General features: G+C 41.3%; 1 protein-coding gene across 9 annotated transcripts in view; it reads left to right on the top strand.

The window, feature by feature from the left end:
- The window catches only part of PWWP2A (PWWP domain containing 2A), a 41,245-nt gene extending 23,642 nt beyond the window's left edge, over positions 1–17,603 (top strand). For 5 of the 9 annotated variants that reach the window (XM_084761907.1, XM_084761908.1, XM_084761915.1 and 2 more), the window contains one exon: positions 332–2,947. In XM_084761907.1, coding sequence (XP_084618033.1) covers positions 332–1,997 — 1,666 coding nt within the window. In that variant the 3' untranslated portion in view covers positions 1,998–2,947. Of the gene's footprint in view, positions 1–331; positions 2,948–11,972; positions 12,097–15,385 lie in introns of those variants that run through there. The other 4 variants (XM_084761909.1, XM_084761910.1, XM_084761911.1 and 1 more) reach the window with 3 other exon arrangements.
- Positions 17,604–23,416: the final 5,813 nt, after the last annotated feature.

Below are 23,416 nucleotides of genomic sequence, written 5' to 3'. Positions count from 1 at the left end.
TACTGAAAAATGTACATGGTTCCGTGAGTATAATACCACATGGCATTTCCTATTAATCTATCTGATAACAGAAAGATTAATTTAAAGCCAGCTATTCTGGTATTGTTTCGGGTAACCATTAGGATTATTTCTGGTTTTCCCTAAAATGTAGAACCAAACGAATGGGGATTTTGTTACTTTGGAGACAGCAATAGTATACTTATGATTTTTGTTGTTTGATATATGCTTATATGGTACATATATAGATACATACGAAGTTGTTTACATTAAAGATGTTGAGTTACAGATGCTAACTCACTAGCTTCCTTTTGTTCTTCCATTTCCTTCAAAGGTTTGGGCCCCATGGGATCCCTGTGACAGTATTTCCCAAAAGGGAATATAAGGACAAACCGGACGCCATGCAGCTCCAAAGTAACACATTCCAAGAAGGGATAGACGGGAAGCGGGACGTGAATGGTGCTGTTCCCGATGAGCTTTCTCCAGTCTCTCCTCCCGAGCACCTGTGGACTTCCAAACCACCCCCTCTCTTCCACGAAGGAGCACCTTATCCTCCCCCCTTGTTTATCAGGGACACATATAACCAATCAATACCTCAGCCGCCTCCTCGGAAAATTAAGCGACCCAAACGAAAAATGTACAGGGAAGAACCCACTTCAATAATGAATGCAATTAAGCTACGGCCCAGGCAAGTCCTGTGTGATAAGTGTAAAAACAGTGTTGTTGCAGAAAAGAAGGAAATTAGGAAAGGTAGCAGTGATACTTCTAGGTATGAAGATAAAAAACGGAGAAATGACAGTGTAGCTACTGTGAACAAAAAACTGAAAACTGACCATAAAGTGGATGGAAAAAACCAAAATGAAAGCCAGAGAAGAAACACTGTGGTGAGGGTTTCCAGTATTGCTCACAGCAGAGGCAGAGTAGTCAAAGTCTCTGCTCAAGCAAATACGTCAAAAGCTCAGTTAAGTACCAAGAAAGTGCTCCAGAGCAAGAACATGGATCATGCAAAAGCTCGGGAAGTATTGAAAATTGCCAAAGAAAAGGCACAAAAGAAGCAAAGTGAAACCTCCACTTCCAAAAACGCACACTCAAAAGTTCATTTCACACGTCGCTATCAAAATCCTAGCTCAGGTTCCCTCCCACCTCGAGTGCGTTTAAAACCACAAAGATACAGGAATGAAGAAAATGACTCTTCTCTGAAGACAGGACTGGAGAAAATTCGGAGTGGCAAGCTGGCCCCTAAGCCGCAGTCTCGCTGCACCTCCACCCGCTCAGCAGGTGAGGCCCCTTCAGAAAATCAGAGTCCCTCAGAAGGCCCGGAAGAGGCCACGAGTGAGGTTCAGGACACAAGCAGGATGCATGTGCCTGGTGAGCAGGAGGAACTGCAGACATTGGGCAAAAAGGGCAGCAAAAGCAATATCTCGGTTTACTTGACCCTAAATCAAGAGAAGGCTGAATCTTCCAGTGCTTCAGTATGTAGCATTGATAGCATGGATGATTTGAAATCCTCCAACTCTGAGTGTAGCTCTTCTGAGAGCTTTGCTTTTCCTCCAGGCTGTTGTATGCATGCACCTTCCACCTCTTCCACATCCTCCTCTTCAAAGGAAGAGAAAAGCCTCAGTAATTCCTTGAAAATGAAAATCTTTTCCAAAAATGTCTCTAAATGCATCACACCAGATGGCAGGACCATATGTGTAGGGGACATTGTTTGGGCCAAGATCTATGGCTTCCCATGGTGGCCAGCCCGTATTCTTACCATAACTGTAAGCCGGAAAGATAACGGCCTTTTAGCCCGACAAGAGGCCTGTATTTCATGGTTTGCTTCCCCAACAACATCTTTCCTTGCTCTTTCACAGCTCTCCCCCTTTCTAGAAAACTTCCAGTTACGTTTTAATAAGAAGAGAAAGGGTCTGTATCGCAGGGCTATCACAGAGGCAGCTAAGGCTGCTAAGCAGTTGACCCCTGAAGTGCGGGCTTTGTTGACACAGTTTGAAACGTGAACATGGACAGTAAGGTAGGCCAGCACTGCTGGAGCGGCCACAGCTCCCTGGCTAATTAGGAATCATTTCCACCAGCTAGCTTGGCCAAACTGGAGAGAAATGGCACTCAGTTGGCTTTTTATACTTTATAGCCATTTTTAGACTAAGAAGCTTAAAGCTGAACATGCTTTCAAATTTTCTCTTAAGGAAGTGAGATTTTTAGCAGTATTTTCCAGTTTTGAAGTCTAAAACCATCCTAAGGCGTAGAAGCCATAGCCTCAAATGAAACTGAATTTTTGCAGGGACTGTTATTGCCTTTTGTACCTATTGTATATATATACTTATGTATAAACTATTGCCTGTCACCGTGTGACACAGGTTGCATATTGGGTTTTAGTAAGGGCTGGAGCTGGGGGAACAGTGGATATTCAATGACTACTTGTTTTATAATTAGCAAACACTTAGACTTTCTATGCACATGATGGTATAAAAGTTTGATATTGGTTGTTTGACAAACTGAGATGCTTGCTATGACAAATTGGGATGCTTGCTGTTTAGCTATATAGACCAGGCTGTACACATTGCCCAGTATTTGGGATGAAAACTATTAAGACTGGACAGGTTTGAGTCACCACTCTCTTGTCCAATGGGGATATAACAAACTGTCAGACTTGTGGTTGGGAAGTTTAGATAAGTTTTATTTGGGGTATATAAATAGTTGAGTGAAAATTTGGTCAGCTTTCTTCTGACTGGCTGTTCCTAAATTCTTAGGACTAGCCTTAGTAATTTACACTTTGTGAAATAATGTCATGTGTAATTGTTGTATTTTGGATGTACCTAATTTGATAGTTTTTAAGAAGCATTTCCATTTAAGGTAATCTGTTTGCAGGTCAGAAAATGAGAAATGTAATTGTGTAATGCATTGAAATGTAAAAAAAAAAAAGCTGTAAATAAAATCAACTAAATCCAAATTATTTGTGTGTGTTTCTCAAAAAGCTTTGATCAGTTTCAAAATAGTAGGAAATTATTCTTTGTAATAGTAATTTGAAAAGGTGAGAAACCAAACTTAGTTTTTTATTTGCCCTGTCAGGGAATGTTATCTGAGAATAGGTGAAATTCAGATTGTAGGACGTTCTGTGAGGCTCTGTAGTAATGCCATCTGATAGAACTCTAGTTCCCACAAGCCTCTTGTTCATGCTTTAAGGTTTTTTGGGGGGTTTGTTTTGTTTTGTTTTTTTTCATTTTTAACCTTGATAAATTGTCACATGCATTAAAAAATTAAGTAATCATGATTGGTCTGTTCTGTTTGGTCTTCTGCCTCAGATATCACTGATTTTGGGGCTAGTAATCTAACTTCCGATTTTTCTGCATGGTCCATCTGTCCCTAAGATGTTTTGCCTTTTGAAAAAGAGTCTCACTAAGTCACTTTGGCTGGCCAGGCTGACCTCAAGCTCAAGAGCCCTGCCTGCCTCTGCCTCTTGGATGCTGTGAAAGTAGTCTGATTGCCTGTGGAGGCAAGGCGATCTCAGAAATTAAGTTGCTTCCAAGCTTTTTGGTTTTTTAAATTTGATATAATTTCAGTTTGGTACTTACTTGAGAGACAAAAAGGATTTCTAAAATCCAGTGTGAGATATATTAATTACTACAGAATTAATACTAAAGATTAATGAAATTTGGAGGTTAGCTTTTTAACGCTTGATACTTGAATATTTCTGGGAAAGAAAATAAAAAAATTTTTTCCCTGGGGAACTTAGTCAATGCTTTTTGATTTTAATAAACACACAATAAAATAAAAAGTGCATATTCTTTCCTGCAAACAGAAACTGTCATCTGAATATGACAGTCTGATATGACAGTCTGAAAGCTCACCGTGTGGTAGAGGGCTTATAAGGGAAATATCTTTGTAGGTCTTTCGGAGTACTGTTTTAGGTCAAAGTAATTGTTTATTTGGTTGTCTTTGATTTAAGCCAAGAGTCACCTAAAACGTAATTTAAAGCACTGTGTAGTGATCTGGGATGTTTTGTTATAATAGTACTTGGAAAGTTGGTGTTGCTAATACAGTCAGATGCTCTGGCATATGTACCTTTATGGCATAAACCATTGTGCTATTTAGAAGCTACAAGGGAAAACATAATCTGTGACTGTAGAGTTTGTAAATAACGTTCAGCCAGGTGTGGTGGCATGTTCTAGTGTTTCTAGCATTGGGGAGGTAGAGGCAAGAGGGTTCGAGTGACTTTGAGGCCGCCCAGGCTACACAGTGAGTTCTTGCTTCATGTGTTGGTGCAGGCCTTTATTCCTAGCAGGCTGACCGTCTCCGAGGTTGAGGCCAACCCGGTCTACAGAGTGAGTTCTAGGCCATCCAGGGCTTCATAGTGAAATACTGTTTTAAAGAAAGCATTCCAGTAGAATTTTCCAAGCAAGGTGATCGTCTAGTGTAAGTAGAAATACAAAGTTTCCTCTGAGAAGATAAAAAGGTCATAATTCAAGCGAGCATTTTTTGGTTTGTTTTTGTTTTCTCCTTCTGGAGAGAACATTGATTTAGACAGATCTGCAGTGTGAGGAAATGAGTGAAGCCTAGAATGACCGAGGGCAGTAAGCTCGGGAGAGAGTTGCCAAGCAGCGTCTTCAGGACTTTAACGCCTCGGGACTGTGGTTCCCTTGCATGTTTTAGGACCCAAGCCAGGAAGTAGGCTGGTCATTGAGAAGAGAATCCCGTTTATCCGCACAGACTAGGAGGCTGTAAGAGCCTTGTGAAGGAGTTGGGAAGGCTAGGATTTACTAGTCAAGTCTGTGATTTGAGGTGTATCCCTAAGTGTTTGGCTCATGTATCCCGAGCTAGGCTACCCTCATCTCAGCTTCTGACCCTCCTGCCTCCACCTGTCACTCTGCGATCGCTGCTGTTCACTACGCCCAGCTGATGGAATGAGGAGAAGTGAGCCCAGGCACTCCACTAGCAGTTTTCACCCACCTCCAGTCTCTTAAGTGGTTTTGATGTTTTTGATGTTTTATGTTTTCACATTTTAGAGCAGGATGCCCCAAAGTCACCCTGTAGCCCAGGCTGCCCTTGGGCTCATTACAGGCCTGCACACACATGTGCTGGGAACATGTTAGTGATGGTGATTAGAGCTTAGTATTATGTGGAGCAAACAGGAATTCAGTTCTGAAGACACTGGAGGCAGGCAACATGGAACTGGTACTAAAACAAGCTTAGATAAACATCTGACTGTTTCTGAGTTTTTGCCAGGTAAGAGAAGTTGTTACTTTCTAAAGATGTTTATTGAGGGAAACACATGCTCAGACATTGCAAAGGGGCCAATTTTCCTTTATACTGAATAACTGAATTGAGTACCGGAAATCAGAAATTTATAGTGTACATTTAAAATTAGATTTTCTCATTTGAAGTGTGACTGTTCTGTGGTTTGTGCTGAACTGGTGGCACACTGACATGTCTAGAAAAGTTCAATTCAAAGGTATATGTTCAGTGATGGTTTCAAATAAGATATTGGCCAGACAGTGAAATTCGTTTCCCAAGGAGGGACGAATTCATTGTTTGCATTGGAGCTGTGCTAACAACATAGCTATTAACACTCTAATGTAAATATATGGGATCAAGAGCCAATGTTGAGCTGTTGCCATTCCATTTCCATCCAGGAGACTAAGTGGCCAGTCTTTTCTTTTACTACTTCCGCCTGGTTCTGACTTGAAAGGCTCTTACTGTGTGTTTCTACAGTTTGTGTATGATAACTGCACCTTCATTCAGCCACAGTTTCGTGAATTAAAAGGTCTCAATGGAAATGATTTCATTATAGATTTTGCAGAGTGCGTGAGTATTTTTGCCATGATAATTGATTCTAAGTTTAATCTATAGTCAAAAAGGGATAGCATTTAAATTTATTTTTGTGATGCTTGCCCTTGTAGTGCACCCCAGCTGGGGTAATTTAAAAAGGACGTTCTCTTTACTTTCCCTGTGTTTTAAGTTTAAAATAACATCTTTGTCTTGTTAAAGTAAATTATAATTCACTTTAAAATTTACTGTTTTGGGGCATATTTGCTTTTTAGAGGATTTTATTATATGATCCAGGCTGGTTGGACATGCAGTGATTGGTCCTTGTACCTTAGCCACTTGAGGATTGAGATCACAGGCCAACATACCTAGTCTAAAGTTTTGTCTTTTTCATTAGACAGGGTCTCATTGTGTAGCCTTGTTATGTAGACCAGCCTGGCCATTGTCTACCATCTTAAAACCAATTTTAATTGTACAATTTAAAGTAGTGGTGTGTGTGCGCACGTGCACATGCATGCCTGCCTGCCACATAAACAAATGTCTTCAGAGGCTAAAGGAAGGTGTTAGTTCTCCTGGAGCTGGTGTTCGAGGCCAGTGTGAGCCTCCTGATGTATGTGCTGGGAAATGAAGAGCAGCAAGCCTTGGAATTCTGAGCCATTTCTTCATTCCTTAGCCTAAAGGTGCTAAATATCTTTGCATTGTGCAACCATCACCACTGTCCATCTGTAATCTGGATGGTTTGCTTTGCTTCCCACCCCTCCCCACCCCCCACCCCCAATTTTGGTTTTTTTGGCAACTAGGTCACTCTAACACAGGCTGGTTTCTAGCCCAGGACAGTTTTGCCTTAGCTTCCTAAATGCTGGTATTATAAGAGTAGCTTATAATTAGTATTTTTAAATAGAGTTTTAAATTTAATGAGAATTGTTACCAGGAATGCTTGCTTCCAGGATTCGTTGCTTATGGAACTGCAAACCTGTATGGGAGATTCTCTAGATAATAGCTTTTGACTTAAGAATTACAGTAAAGGTTTTAGGTGAATTAATATGACTATAGTCACCTATTCAATAATTTCTAATTAAAATAATCTAATAGTAACAATTGCTTGGATAATTTTTATGAATAATGGAGCCATTTAAATTATTTTGATAATAATGGAGGGTGGACAGATGGTTCAGCAGATGAAAGTATGAACTACACCAGGCAAGAGCTGCCTGTAACTCCAGTTCTAGGGTATTGGACACTAACTTCTGACCTCTGAAGTGTCAGGATTGTAGACCTGCACCACTATGCCAGTGTTAAAGGCATGGTATAAAGATAAAATCTTTACATTCTTTTGTAAAAATTTTGTAAAAAGAAGGAAGATTAGTCGGGAAAGTCAGCATTGGCTAAATAGCTGGCTTGAGGCCAGTCTGGGCTACATGGATCCTGTCTTAAAAAGGGGGGGGCTCATAATTTCTATACTGGTATCCTTGTTTATGAAGTATTAAGTTTTCCCCTCCAGTGTGTGTGTGTGTGTGTGTGTGTGTGTGTGTGTGTGTGTGTGTGTGTGTGTGTTAGGGTTTTGTTGTTTGAGACAAGGTCTCATGTAGTCTATGGTGGCTTCAAAATTGGCATCCTCATTCTGACTCTTGAGTGTTGCATGAACCACCATACTTGGCCTGGAATATTAGTCTTTTTTTAAAAAAGGAGAAAACAAAAACAAAAAACAAACCAGTCATGTCAGACAGTGATAGCATATGCCTTTAAACTTAGCATTCAGGAACAGAGGCAGGTGGATCTCTTAGTTCAAGGCTGGCATGATTTGTAGAGCAAGTTCCAGGATGACCAGGTAACACAGAAAAACCCTGTCTTGGGTAGGGTTGAGGTAGGGGAGTCAAAATTGTAATGCATAGTAAGTTTTAGCAAGGGTGTCTCTGTTTTAAAACTGTTCAAGGTATTTTATAATCATTGGTGTCTCTTATTTAACTCTCATGGAAGATATTTTTTTTAGCTATTGAAGAAGCCTGGTGTGGAAGATCCTGCTCTGAGGCTAGCCCAGGCTACATACTAAGACTGACTCACTTTGTGTCGACCAGAAAAGCAAAAGCAAAACAAAACAGAACTATTGAAAGCCTGGGGAACATTTTTCCCCTTTGGAAAAATGAAATGGAAGTTTTTGGTTGCTTAAAGAGATTATTTATGTAGAAAGGTAAGAGTGCCATCCACATAAGAGTAAAAGAGAAAACAGACATGTAACTTAGCAGTTATGCAGGGGAGTTTGAACATTAACAGTTTTGCATTAGCTGTCCTTGACAGCAGGCTTTTTTTTTTTTCCACAAAAAGAATATTGTCTCTCACTTTTTCGGCACATGTTTGAAAGTGCTCTTGGTCCTGATACCCTAGCCTGACTCTCTTCTGTTCCTTACAAGCAGTGTGATCTTAGGCAGGTTACCTCATGTCATCATCTATGGGATGGGGAGAATAAACAGTACCACCTCAGAAGGTAATTTTGATAAGTTAAGACTTTAAAGCAGTAGCAGAGTACCTGGAACAATGTCTGTGTAAGTACTGCTCTATTACCAGCCACTTAATGTGTAGCAGAGGAACCTCATTTTGGTAGGTTTTGGTACTATCAAACATTATGTACTTAGCATAAATGAAAAGTTTTATTCCAGTTTCTGTAATAGCACTATTTACCACAAATATCTAGAGGTGGCATACCTTAGCTGGCATTTATGGTGGTTAACTATTGCAAGTCATGGGAATTATGTATGGGATATAGAAACCATGGTTAAAGTTCATTATAGTATCATGTAACTTACCATTCTTCAAGACTGTATAGCACTGTCCCATCCTGCTCACGGCAGGCTTAGGCATACGCAGAAATGCTCATCTAGAGCAGGGACGATGGCGGAGTAGGTAAATGAGGTTGCCGCCAAGCCCGACAACCTGAGTTTGATCTCTGGGGACAAGTAGAGGACTGACACTGTAAATTGTCCTCTGACATCCGCACACAGGCTCTTATATGTGCACACAAAAGGAATAATCCTGCCGGGCATGGTGGCACATGCCTTTAATCCCAGAACTCGGGAGGCAGAGGCAGGCGGATCTCTGTGAGTTTGAGGCCAGCCTGGTCTACAGAGTGAGTCCAAGATAGCCAAGGCTACACAGAGAAACCCTGTCTCGAAAATCAAAACAAACAAAAAAAGGAATAATCCTTTACTTGGAAATGAATGAGGAAGACTGACCCAGATAAGAAGCTGGCCAGTCTACACAGCTTCTGTATGTTCTTGGGGCCTTGACCATTTAACACGTGGTGAAAATGGACATCTGTTTGCACATGTTGTTAGGAGATTTTGCACAGAAATACCTGGCTTTAATCTGTGTGCTGTGGTCATATTTTCTAGAAGATAGTCGTCGTTACCCATGGTTCATTGTGAGATGCAAGTTACAAGAGTATGGTCAGTCCACCCTCCGCTTGAATGTGTAGTAAAGGATCTGTGTGGTAGAGGCATGTCTTGACGGAAGTCCAAGAACACTGGGAAGAACTGTTCCTGGTTTGTCTAAAGCTCTGACATGCAATCAGTAACTGGTTAAGAAACAGGGATGTGTCTAGAAAGAGACTTCCGCATTTCCTTGCTCACATTCCATTATATGTAGTGGAATATATAATGGGTGTGTAGTGGAGTGATAGGTACATGCATGTAGTCAGAATCTTTGACTTTTTCAGTCTCGGCTTTGCACTAAGCTGGCCTCCTGTTTCCTCCTTTCATTGACTCTATAAGGGAGATTGTGTCCTGACCCTGTTCTCATTGGCCCCATGATCTCTGGTGCCTCTAAGAGAACACCATTGTTGAAGTTAGGCTTTATCTTAGGGACAAAATCAGTAACTTCCACTGATCTTGAGATTGCTGCTCAAGGGATCCTTCCCTTTACTGTCTCGTTGGCAGGGGTCCTTAGTTCTTTTTAATAGACATCCTGCCTGAGTGGTTAGTTTCCAGTGAAAAATCAAAGACACTGAAAGTATTGAGAGGAAGCTCATCTTCAGTGTTAGCACCAAGTTGCTGGCAGGCTCTGTATTGGAACTGACATGCTGAGGTTTTATGAGGCATTTTAAGAGTTGCAGTAGAAAACATGAACAGGAAAGGTGAGCTCATTCCCTATCTTCTTTGTGCTTCTTATTTACATGAAATTCTTTTTTAAAAATATAATTATTTTGGGCAGGAGAGATAGTTCTAGTGTGGTTAAGAGCACTTGTTGCTCTTGCAGATGACCTGGGTTTGGTTCCGAGCACCCACATGTAACTTTAGTTCTAGTGGATCCAGTGCTGCCTTCTGACTTCCATCGGCACAGGCAGACCTGTGGCATCCATATGTGCAGGCACAATACTCACACACAAATTTCTGGTGTTCACACATGCTTAAATCTATTTTGATCTTTCTTATCCTCTTTCCCTGACTGCTCTTAGATTCATCCACCAACTCATGTCCTCTTAAATTTATTTATTATAACCCTTGGTGTCCAGTCACTGGAGCATGATTGACCTTACTCTTAGAGAAAACTGAGTGAGTTTAGCAAGGAGGTACGCACCTTTAATCTTAGCACTTGTAAGGCAGAAGGAGGCATATCTAAGTTCTGAGCCAGCCTTGTCTGCGTAGCAAGTTCCAGGGTAGCCAAGGTTACATAGAGAGATCCTGTTTCAAGAAACACACACACCACCTCTAACTCCCTCAGCCTCTGTCCGCTCTCTATATATATATAGTTTCTGGGCTTGGGTGGTGGCTGGAGGGTATTATGCAAGCCTGATGGGAGTTCCCTAAAACAAGCTCAAGAGCATTCATTGGCTCTTCTTTTCCTGTCCTTATGGATGCCCCAGGTAACAGTACATTTACATTCCTGTGTAAAGCCTTACTACTGAAATTCACTTTAAGGAGTAATTTCTCTCTATACTAGAATTCAGAGGTGATTGTGTTTATACATTGGGCTGTTCAATATCAGGACAGCTTTAAAAGTCTTATTATATACCAGTCTACTATTTCTGGTTTTGAATTTTTAATTAACTTATTGAGACAAGGCCTTACATTGTAGCTATGGCTGTCCTGCAACTTGCTTTGTAGACCAAGCTTGCCTGTAATGCAGAGATCTACCACCTACCTCTGTTTCTGCTGAGATTAAAGGCACAGCAATGCCTGGTAGTGAATTTTTCTTTCAAGACAAGGTCTCTCTACATAGCCTTGGCTGCCCTGGAGCTCACTCTGTAGACCAGGCTGGCCTCAAACTCAGAAATCCACCTGCTGGGATTAAAGGCATGCACCACCACTGCCTGGCATTTGCCTGATTATGAATTTTAATAGTAAATGGTAATAAATGGATGATCCCAGAGCTGGCTGCGCTGATGACAAGAAAATTGTTTATACTAAAACTAGGGAAGTAGGTATGTAACCAAAATATGTTTAAATATAAAACTTAAAGCAGGATGTGCTAGCACATGCCTATAATCCCAGCATCCAAAAAACCAAGCAGGAGTCTGAGGTTAGGTTCGGCTACAGAGGTTGTGGTTTAAGACCCTTCCTCAAAAGCAGAAAAACATGCTTAAAATAGTTGTCTTTTATTTGACTTATGTTCAACGTATTAGGCTCTGTTCATAACAGAAAGCCTAACTGAGGAAGTTTATCATGTTTTAAAAAAAAAGAAAACAAAACAACTAAAACAAAACAAAAACCTATTCTCAGCCAGTTAGAACCTGAAGCTGTACAAGAGTGATCATTACCATTTAAGGATGGTCTTTGAGCTCCTCGAGGTGTAGTAAGGGTGAGGTGAACCATTAAGCCCTCTGGACCATCCTGATAGGACTGCTCCAAGAACAGGCTAATGTTAGATGATAAGCCCCCCTTTTTTTTTCCTTCTTTCTTTGTTTGCTCAGGGACTAAAACACCAATTAGCGCTTCCTCTTCCCTTATAGGCATATTGGAGGATACCTTGCCAGGTCAGATTGCATCTTATGGGATATACACAAAGAGGGCCCTCTCTTAGCCATGGTTGTGGCACCCACATGGCTTTCTAGTTCCAAAGCTTTATAGTCTGAAGCTGACAAGTTATCCAGAATAAACATTAGAAAAATTCAAATTAATTTTGGTCTTAAGAAAAAAAAATTTTTTTTTTTTGGTTAAGATGGATTAAAAAGAACTCAACTGACTGGTCTATTTTTCTTAACTTGGTTTTTTCTACCATAGGTCTCAACAAATGGCAGCTATTACATCAGACAGTGACGAGTCCTGCTGCTCCCTTACAGTGTCTGACAGACCACTGTGGATTCAGACTGGGAGCATTGAAGTTAACAGTGAAGCGGGCAGGTCTGTCTGTCTTAAGCCCTGCCACGAAGTGAAGAGGGCACCACATCGTCACTTAGCCATCCCTGAAGTAGATTAGGCTAGCCTTCAGAAGACTCATTAGTTTTCTCCTAAGTTTTCAATGACCTTGGTAGTTGGGTGTACTTCCTGTAGGTAATAATTTCCAGGAACCGAAAACACTTTTCTAGAATAGAGCCTTCTGTGGGTGTTTGTATTGAGAGCAGCCTTGTGAGTAAAGCGTTACATTGTAGGCTTATGTAAGCTGGCAACTGATTCTTTCTGAAAATCAGAGGGTCATTTTTTTTCTTTCACAGTTTCAATCTTTTGTCCTTTAATATTTGTCACCTCTTCGTTACTTGTTACTGTATACTAAGACTATAGGGGCTGGGGATGTGGCTCAGTTGATAGAGTGCCTTTGTCTAGGCTGCGCAAAGCTCTGAGATCATCGCCAGTACTGAGCAAACCAGGCATGGTGACACATGCCTGTTAGTCCTAACATTCAGGATGTGGAGGCTGCAAGTCAGAAGCTCAAGATCATCCTCCTTACCATAGTGAGTCCAAGGAAAGCCTGGGCTACTGAAGAGTCTGCCTTTAAGAGAAAAAAATGTGTAAGACTATGTATGTGGGGTCTACTGTGGTGGTGCACGGCTTTAATCTCAGGAAGCAGAGGCAGGAGGAGCTCCAAGTTCAAGGCCAGCTGGGTCTATATAGGGAGTTTTAAGATAGCCATGTCTATATACTGAGACCCTGCCTCCATAAAGAAAAAGAAAGATGAACATGTATGTAAATACTTAGTAAGTAAATCTGAAAAACTATTGTCATTTACATAAGGTGAGTCAAAACTTTAGATGTGGTATGATAGGATAAAAATGTGATTGTAATCTATTGCAATATATAACGACATAATGGATAATGTATAAAATTGAGTTTGGACTTTAACATGGTGAGAGAAAGGTTTAGGGGTTTTGGTTGTTCTTCTTGAACCTATCTTTGTATTTTATTATATGCATTTATTTTCATTTATGTGTGTGTGAATATATGCCGTGTGTGTGTGTGTGTGTGTGTGTGTGTGTGTGTGTGTGTGTGTGTGTGTTCTTGGAAGCCAGAAAGAGGGCTTCAGGTCCTCTGGACTGGAATTACAGGCATTTTCTGTGTGAGGTGGATGTTGGGAGTGGAACTCATGTTCTTTGCAAGAGGAGTAATGTACTCTTAACCACTGAGCTATGCCTCTAGCTCCTGAACATATCTTTTACTACTTTCTTTGAAAAAGTATTTAGTCTTCTGAGATAGGGGATATACCAGGGTTAGTTGACATGCTGTTTATGCAGTTGCATGTGGTTCAAAATGAAGCAGTTTGCATTGAATATTGTATCTAAGTTTTGCACTCTTAGCTAAATAGGCAAGGTAGCCACCTTAATATAAATCTATATTAAGGAAGAGAGTTGTTAGCTTTCTTGTTCTGGTATCCAGCTGAACTTCAGTAGGCCTTACATTAAAACCAAATTTTGAGTCCGGGCTGTGGTGGCACATGCCTTTAGTCCCAGCACTTGGGAGGCAGAGGCAGGTGGATTGCTGTGAGTTCGAGACCAGCCTGGTCTACAAAGCGAGTCTAGGACAGTCAAGGCTACATAGAGAAACTGCCTTGAAAAGCTAAATAAATAAATAAATAAATAAATAAATAAATAAATAAAGGCACAGTTGGAAAACTATCCCACTCCCTTTCTCCTTCAATTTGTAGAAGGGTACACTCACTTCCAAAGTTCTGTGTGAGTCTGTTAGTTTTATACAGCTATGTTAGCTAGCCATCTCATTTTCAGAAAGTGGAATTTTAAATCAGCATTAATCATCCTTTTAAAAATTATTTGATTTTTTTCGAGACAGGCTTTCTCTGTGTAGCCTTGGCTGTCCTGGACTCACTTTGTAGACCAGGCTGGCCTTGAACTCATAGAGATGCACCTGCCTCTCCTGCCCTGAGTGCTGGGATTAAAGGGATTAAAGTGCACCTTATTTTTCATCCTTATTTTTTAGAAATAATAAAAATAGGTGGTCTGTCATCTTGAGGTTTACTGTATTTTTGCTAGAAGTCAGTTTTCATTGCTTGAAAGACATGACGGAATGCCTTGTGGAGCTTTATAGGCCCTGACCCAGGAAGTAAATGAGCCATGTCAATACCGGGAAGTCTGTCAATCCATGGGAAAGATACAAACTTTGAAGTGTTAAATATTGGGAAAGCTGGGCATTTTTTTCTTCTGCATTCTGCATGTGTTTTATTATTCCCTTGAAATAGTGTTATCTCTGGTTTAAATACATAATTGAAACAAAGATCATCTTCCTTAGGTCTCCAGCTCCCATGTTGAGGGCACAGCTAGGGACTGGATGGTAGTGGGCCTCCACTACTTTTTGTGCTAGCTGTTTGCTAATGTTGGTTAGTCTGACCTGCTGCTTGGCAATGCTTTCTATAAGCCACACTGTCTGCCACTTGTGTCTTTCAGAAGTCTACCAAATACTGCCTTGATAGTAGTCAGGTGTAATAAGGGGCACTGGTGCACTGGAGTGGTCTAGTCATAGGCGTTCTCAATGCCTTCTGATGTGTCTGACTCTGGGGAGGCTTCCTCCTCCAGTACTCTTGGCTTGGTGCAGATAGTACACTGTGATCCACAGCTGACTTAACTTAATTTGGCTCTCTGTATATAAACTTGCTTAAGACTAAGTAGTTATCTTCAATGGTATGTACCTTAATCCCAGAACTGAAGAGATGGAGGCAAGGAAAATCAGGAGTTCAAGGTCAGCCTTGAGTATATAGTGAGTTTGAGGTCATCCTGGGCTACAAGAGACACTGTCTCAAAACGGGGAAGGAGTGGGCTGGGGCTGGGTACGGTGGCTCACACCAGGCAGTTCTCCATGAGTTCCAGGCCAGCCAGAGTTACACAAGTAAGACCCTGTCTACAAGAATATTTTAAAAAGACTGTTGGTTAACTGCTGGGTGTTTCCTGGAAGTCTGTCTCTGTTACTTTGACGTATTTTAATGTAGAAATAAAAACATAAAGAACAGAGTCAAAATTCTCTTGCTATTAGGGAAATATTCCTAAGAAAAGGATGCCGGTGATAGGCACTTGTTGGAATTTGGTCAGATGTGCTCATATAATCACACAGTGCTTGTACTGCTCTAGAGTGGAAGTAAGGTGTCTTTAAAAGATGTGCATTGTGATCCCACGATCTGAAGGGCTTGAACAAGGACTTCTCTCATGCTGCCTGTGGTTAACTACCTTTTCTTCCTTTTGTTTATTGTATTTCAGCACAAAGGCATTAGCAGACTGCTGGTTTCTTGGACGTGTACTGCAGAGACAGAACAACAGAACATCAGGACTGACTAAGATTGGAGTTTTAAGCTACACTGAGAAGTCAATGTTAAGGCAGTGGCTAAAACCAGTCATCTATACAGGGGCACTTGCAAAGTAGACTGAATGAAGAAAAGGTATTAGGGAATATTTTATATATATATAAGAAACAAACTGCTGCAATAAATGATGCATGAGGTGAGGAGGAAAGTGATATGAACACATGTGCAAGACGCACTCAAGTGTGATGCGGAAGAATCACTGACAGTAGCTTCTTTTGAATGTGAACAGTAGTTTGGACAGGCCTACCAGGCATGGGATGGTGCAGAAATATGGGATTGTTTTGCATACTTAACCTTTGTGCTTTCTCCAAGGATTATGTTTATGAGTTATGAGACGTGAGCAGAGGTGTGTTTAAAATGGCGCTCCTGTGAAACAGCAGTGGTCATATGTGCTAAGGCCAATGTTTTCTTCCAGGTGCCAGTAGAAACAAGAAGACGATATGACATCCTGCTGAAAGGATGGCTAAGTGCCCCGCCCCCACCCACAAGTAAAATGTGGATCTTTTCTTTTAATAAAACAGGGCTGTATTATCTTGAATATATGTTTGCTTGTTAGAACATATTAAGATGTATTTATTTGCCACTAGTATTTAACATTTTGTGCACATTTTCATAACTACATTTTTACCTTTTCATATTTTGACTCCCAAGTGGATAGGGTAGTGTTGATCTTGGAATGAAATCATACTCTTCCAAGAACTAGCTCATAATTCTCCTGAGCTGGACAGGCTTTTGTTGTTGCCTCTCCCTTTACTGAGTGATGCTGTTCAGAAAAGGTGAGAGCATCAGTGTAGATCTGGACCTATTTCCATAGCAAGAGGCCCCTACTATTCAGTGTAGGAAATTCTCACAGGTGTCAGGGAGGACTTGGCCCTGGGGGACAAGTGACAGAAACATCTCTGAAATCAGTCTAAACTTTTGGTGCATGGAACATGAATTCTTAACAGAGACCACAGATTTTCTTCGTCTTTGCTGAACAGATACTATGAAACCCTTAACTTTTTCTTATTTCATGAATGGAGAACACATGAGGAAATCAGATGGACATGTTAGCACTACATTTTTAAAGCATTTTATATTTGATGGTGCCGTAATTTTAATAATAAAACTGAAGATTTTTAGTGTCAATACTGATTTATTTTTTAAACCAGAAAGATAACATCTTATTGATTACTTACTACAAAAAGAAAAAAAGAAAAAAAAAAAGCCAAAAGAAACTTAACTCACAAAACTCATTCAAAGCAACACAACTGATGAAGGAGCACTTGGCTCAAGAGTTCACTTTCTGTGTGGGTGAGATTACCCAACAACCCATTGCTCAGGATTAGCGAATGCTCTGGGTGGGATTTTTAGATCATTTACTGTACTTGACTGTAATTTGATTTATAATTCAAGAAGAAAAGCCGGGTAGTCTGGAGTCTAGTGAGCTTAATTCAGATCCTAACACACTGCAAGTGCTGTGAAGTCCTGACTGCATTTTCCAGTGATCTCTTTGGGGACTTCCACATCGTGATGTCATCTTATCAAATGGGCTCCGGAACTATAGCAGCAGGGAGCTGTGGAGAAGCCTCGAATCATGGCTCCAGGCTCTGGGGTCAGTCCTGTCTTAGACCCCCAACACCAGCAGTACCTTGGATGCTCACTCAGGAACCAGGTGTCTCCCAAGCCATGTAGAATTATGCATGGATTTTATCAGGAAGACCTTTAAGCTTTAGAAATCTTTATTTGTAGAATGATGGAATTGACCAAAAAATAATATTAAAAAGGCAAAAGCACTGGGAGAGATCAGGTTTTTTAAAAAAATCATATTTTTTTCTCATGAGAAATCCTTAAAGGCATTTTATTGCAAGCTAGATTTTCATTGAAAAGAAAAGGCACTTGGTGGTATTTAAAACCTAGGCCTACCATGTTACAACTTCATTTTTATTGCTTTAGTTGCTTAATATTTAAGCTCTGCTTCATGCTACCTTTTGTCTGTTATTTAAAATCTTCACAGGCCTATTTCATTTGTAGACTTGAATGACACATTGTTTCTCACCTTCCATCTGCTCAGAGTTAAATGTTGAAGAATGTTGTGTAATGTTATCCAATAAAGTCTTTGATTTTTTTTTAAATTTTATTTAATTATTTAAAAACTGTTTTACTATATAGGTGTTACCTTTAAAAGTGGTTTTTGTCTTGTCTTTAAACTTTAAAATCCAACCCAGTAGGCTGGGCATGGTGGCATACATCTGTAATCTCAGTGTTCAGGGAGGCAGAGGCAGGCAGAGCTCTGTGAGTTTGAGGCCAGCCTGGTCTCCAAGATGAGCCCGGGATAGCCAAGGCTACACAGAAATCCTGTCTCCAAAAAAAATCCAACCAAGTTTTTGTGTTCTGGGAAGCAGTAACCTATAAAGGACCTACAGCTTTTGGTCACTAAAGGGTTTATGGGATTTCTTTTGACTAGAGGTGGAGGCCAGCCGGCTGCACTCTGATGAGGACGCGTACATAAAGGCTGCTTTTCTGATTGAAGAAGCCTGCCCTTTAGAGTTGGGGTGACTACGTAAGTATTGGTAGGTTTCTTTGGTTTGAATTGTAAGGAGTCCATAGCTGGGTATGGTATACAGGTACATAGGGCCTGTGATCTCAGCACTTGAGGTTATAGGTCAAGATCATCAAGCCCCTTCCTCAGAATCCCCAAGGAGAAATCCAACCCATACAACCTGATTCTTACCATAGCGTGTGGGATTGGCCTGTGAGCCAGAAATGCTTGGTTATTAGGAACAAAATTACTTTCTGAAAAGCTGTCAGGCAATTGAGGTTTTTTTTTTTGTGTGTGTGTGTGTGTGTGTGTGTGTGTGTGTGTGTGTGTGTGTGTGTGTGTGTATAGAGAAAATTTCCCATGTCAGTAAAGCAAACCATTAGAAGGCTGGCTGCCTGGTACTCCAGAGCATGTATGGAATCTTTCATGTCAAACACTGATTCAGTTGAATATGCATAAAAAGGAGCCAGTGGAGTCTGGATCAGTTTATGAGGCAGAGCTAACACGAGCATGATTCTGGGGGGGGGGGGGGTCAAACTGCAAACAGCATGTCCCACAGACAGCTAGCAAAGCCCATGTCCTCAGCATCTGAACACTTCTCTTACCTCATTCTCCTTTCATTCCTGGGCTCGGAGAACTGCTGTAACTTGCTTCAAGTCCTAAATTAGGGTTTCTGCCCTCAATATGGAGGCACTGACTGGAAGCTGTGTTTTGTTGGCTCATGATATGCCAAGTGTGAGCCCAGCTGATAGGTGGTGTTCTTCAGTGTAACTGTTTGCTCGAGAGATGTTCCCTTCCCACTTGTGATGAGCAAATGGCCTATACCCAGAGTCAAGGGAAGGAGGAGATGACATGTTAAACTTTTGTATGATGGGCTTTATTCACTGCCTATAGGCCTTGGAGGGGTGGAAAATTGAAAATGACCTTTAAAATCTCACCATCTCAAACACTGTAAAGGTGGAGGATAGTGAGACAGATGGCTCAACAGGGAAAGGTGCTGGTTAGTAAGCCTGTCAATTTGAGTCTGTGTGACCCATGTGGTTGAGGGAATCGACACCATACATGCTATACTAGGTGTGTATGAACATGCACATATACATAAGTGTAATTTTAAAAAATGTATCTTTTAAAAATCATTGTAACCCATTCCTAGCTTCATTAATTACAGCTTGCAACCAGGGAGATTGAAGTTCTTGATGCCTTCAAATATAAAAGGTATTTTTAACCTTGGAGGGTTTTATGTAGGTATTCTGATATTTTAAGGTGTAGTCCAGCTTCCTGATCTCAAGTAGACCATTTTTCTAGTTATGAACTGTGGAGTGGCTCATGTCAGCTGTACACGTCAAACAGGAAGTGATTAGAAATGACTAGTACTCCCCATACAATATACTGAAGAGACAGAATCCCAGCCACTTCTGGTACGAGACAGGAGTTTACTAGAGCTTAGGCTGCTCTCAGCCTTGAGCCAGTTCTCTGCCTCAGTCTCCTAAATTCTAGGATTAATGGTGAGAGCCATCATGTCCAGTGAAGGTGTTACATTTATGTATAATGGCATACACATACATAGCATTTGTGATATTGAAGCTGACCATAGGGCTTCATAGTCACTAGGCAAGCCTGTGATTGAGCTGTAGCTCCAGCACAAATGATTTAATTATTTAAATTTTTGTTCATTTACTTTTGAGATAGGGTCTTAACTCATTTCAGCTGGATGCTGCTTCCTGAGTGCTGTGATAAAAGGCATATGCCACTATGCCTGGCCATTAAATATTTCATAAAATTTTATGTAAATGAACACTTTGCTTGCATATATATTTGTGCTGTCTGTCTATCTATCTATCTATCTATCTATCTATCTATCTCTATCTGTCTGTCTGTCTGTCTATCTATCTATCTATCTATCTATCTATCTATCTATCTATCTATCTATCTATCTCCATGCCTGGTTCCACAAGTCAGAAGGCGTCAGATTCCTTGAAACGGGAGTTACAAACAGTTGTGAACTATCACATAGGTTCTGGGAACTGAACTTGGGTCTTCAGGTTCAACAAGTGCGTTTAACTGCTAAGTCTTATCTCCTGTGCCATCCCCTAGCTTTCCTTCTACATCAATGAAACAGGGTCTTGTTGTGTCACCTTAGCTGTTCTGGTTCTCTGTAGGCCAGGCTGCCCTCAAACTAACAGATCTCCCCGTTTTGCCTCCTGAGTGCTGGGATTAAAGATGTGCACCACTAAGCTCAGCCTCCAATTTCCTTTTTCGAAGGGAACCCAAATGAAAGATTTGAGTGGATCAAGGGTGGAGGCGACAGGCTGAAATGATCACAGCCACCAAACTTAAAATAATCTAGGGAGATTTGTACAAACATTGGAGGTGCACAGTACATACAATATCCACAGGACTCACAGAATTCAGTATCTTAAGAAAGGTATGGGCTATGTGTTGGGCAAGATTGCACATGCCTAAATATTTGGGAGTCAGATCTCTGAGCTTAAGGCCATTACTATCTTCATAGTTCTAGACCAGTCAGGACTATACAGGGAGACCTGAAGAGAAAAAGGGGGAGTTTGGCAAGAAAAGAGGGTCAAGGAACAGAGAGTCCAGGTTAGGCAGCTGCCTCTGATGGACGCTGACAAGGCTGCTGCATTGTATTAAGAGACGCTGAACCTTAGCACCTCTGGCCATGCTTTTGATCCCAAGGACAGGCTTAGAGGAAAGCGCAGAGGCGTTTTCTTTGCTGTGTCTGATTTATACCATGCTCTTGGGAGCTAGCTGGACAATCTTTCCTTAAAACTTTCAGCCAGGTCCCAGCACTCAGACGCTGAAAACAGGAAGATCTTGAGTTTGAGGGCAGCCTGGGATACAACAGAAACTCCTCTTTGGAAAGCAGGCTGGATGGATGGCTCAGAGATTAAGAGCACTTGCTGTTCTTCTGAAGGTCCTGAGTTCAATTCCCAACAACCACATGGTGGCTCACAGCCATTATAATGAGATCTGGTGTTCTCTTTTGGCCTGCTGGCTCACATGCAGGCAGAACATAAATAATAAATTAATCTTAAAAAACAAAAACCAAGCTCAACAGGACAGGAAATTCAAAGTCATCTTTGGTTACATACTAAGTTCAAGGCCAGTCTGGGATACTAAAACCCTGTCTCACTCTCCACTCAACTGTGAAGAATGTCCTGTCCATCGGCTAGATCTCGGTAGGAGTTCGAAGTTTACTGCACGTATTGTCCTTGGCTGGTGCTATAGTTTGAGCAGGACCCCTGGGCCCAGATCTGCCCGTCATAATGTTCTTGTAGGTTTCTAGGACCCTCTGGATCCTTCTATCTCCCCACCATGCTTCTCTCAGCTAGAGTCCCAATAGGATGTTCTCCCCTCTGTGCCACTTTCCTGGTAAGTGAAGACTTTCATGGGACATGCCCCTTGGGCTAGTGTCCAGATATAAGTGAGTATATGCCATTTGAGTCTTTCTGCTTTTGGGTTAGCTCACTTACTATGATCATTTCTAGTTCAATCCATTTGTCCACAAATTTCTGGAATTCCTTGTTTTTAATAGCTGAGTAGTATTCCATAGTGTAAATGTGCCATAGTTTCTTCATCCATTCTTCTACTGAGGGACACTTAGGCTGTTTCCATGTTCTGGCTATTATGTTTTTGTTTTTGTTTTTCGAGACAGGGTTTCTCTGTGTAGCCTTGGCTGTCCTGGACTCGCTTTGTAGACCAGGCTGGCCTCGAACTCACAGCGATCCACCTGCCTCTGCCTCCCGAGTGCTGGGATTAAAGACATGTAAGGCGGCTATGAACATGGTAGAACAAATGTTCTTGTGTGCTGACTTTCACACGAACTCTGGATGGGGAGGGCTGGTGGCACTCAGAGGAAGGATAGCAGGTTACCAAGAAGAGACTTGATACCTACCCTATGAGCATATACAGGGGGAAGAGGTCCCCCTCATACACAGTCAAAAGGGAGGGGAGTAAGGGGAGGATACAAGGGATGGGATAACAATTGAGATGTAACATGAATACTTTAATAAAATATATTTTAAAAAAAGAAACCCTGTCTCAAATTAAAGTAACCCCATCCCACCTCGGCAAATAAAGCTACCACTAACTTGCATAGCTATCTCAACAATCTGCCTCTTGGGCTGCTGTCATACATACTCTTCATTCTGACATCCTGGTCCCTGCTAAGCTTGTAAAAAGTAGTTTTCAGGCCAGCTTAACACTTGAGAATATGCACATCTTTTAGGTTTATGTTTAAACATTTGCTCTTAGCTCCCACCTGCTGTCTATTCAGAATGACACTGAACAGCCTGTGTCTGGTCTTCCTAAATTACCCTGGATGCTTGACTACTGTGTGAACTGATGGTCATTAGTTCTAGAGGCAAGATGAGAGACTCAGTTTTCAAGAAATAGTCAGCTCAGCCTACATTCTTAAAATGGTCCCCTGATATCCATAGATACCTTGTACCTGAGCAACTTAGAGGAGTCAATGTCTGGGCACTCTGCTGAAGCTTCTATGTAGGCCCACTACTGTAACATAAGTCACTAGGCAGGTTTAGCAACTGCCCAAGCTCTGTATCTGAACATAGTGTAATATTCTCTAACTCAGAAACACAGTTGTAATGGAAGCAGATGCTGCATTTTGGAGAGACTTGGGGTGAAGTGCAAGATCTGGCTAACAATACAAACTGTCTGCCTTGCTGTAAAAACAGGCACATGCAGAAAGAGTTGACCATGTCTCAGGGTTCAGGTCTGCCAACTGAAGCTGAGATAGGAAGAACACAAGTTGAATGCTAGGCTGGCTTACAGAAGTCTAAGCTGCCCAAGACACAAGGGCCTTACGGATATAAATAAGTAAGCCAAAGACCTGAGTTAAATCCCTAGCACAGGGTGTGGGCACTCAGGATTCTAAGAGGGGAAGGCAAATGTAAGTATAAAATCACAGTCTCAGTAAAATTAAGCAATCTATGGTGAATGGTATACAGAACCACAAGAATATGAATTTACTGTATGAGAGTAAACTGGCCAATCCTCTGTAGACACTCCAACAGTGGAAAAGTACCCAGTCACCATATGGTATGGGTGTAGATAACAGGAAACGATGGAAATATAACCAGAGGGGTGGAGACAATGAAACTGCAGGACAGATGGGGACTTCTGAGTCTCACGACGAAGTCTTACAACCAAGATGTAGAAATTTAAAACCAGGAGACAAACACACAACCCGGGATATTCTGCATGCCCAAAACAAAAGCAGAGTAGCTTCAAGTGACCTCTTGGAGACTCGCTGAGCAACCCTAGTAGAGCATGTTTGCTAGCATTACACTTTGCCCAACAGTGCACTGGTGGAACTTCTGGTGAGAGTAGGACCACCTACCCACCCAATGGACTCTTGATTTGCCA

The sequence above is a fragment of the Acomys minous genome (genome assembly GCF_964271855.1).
Source record: "Acomys minous genome assembly, chromosome: 16".
Taxonomy (NCBI): Eukaryota; Metazoa; Chordata; class Mammalia; order Rodentia; family Muridae; genus Acomys; species Acomys minous.
The sequence above is the reverse complement of the archived record's forward strand: the minus strand, read 5'-3'. Positions and strand labels throughout refer to the sequence as shown.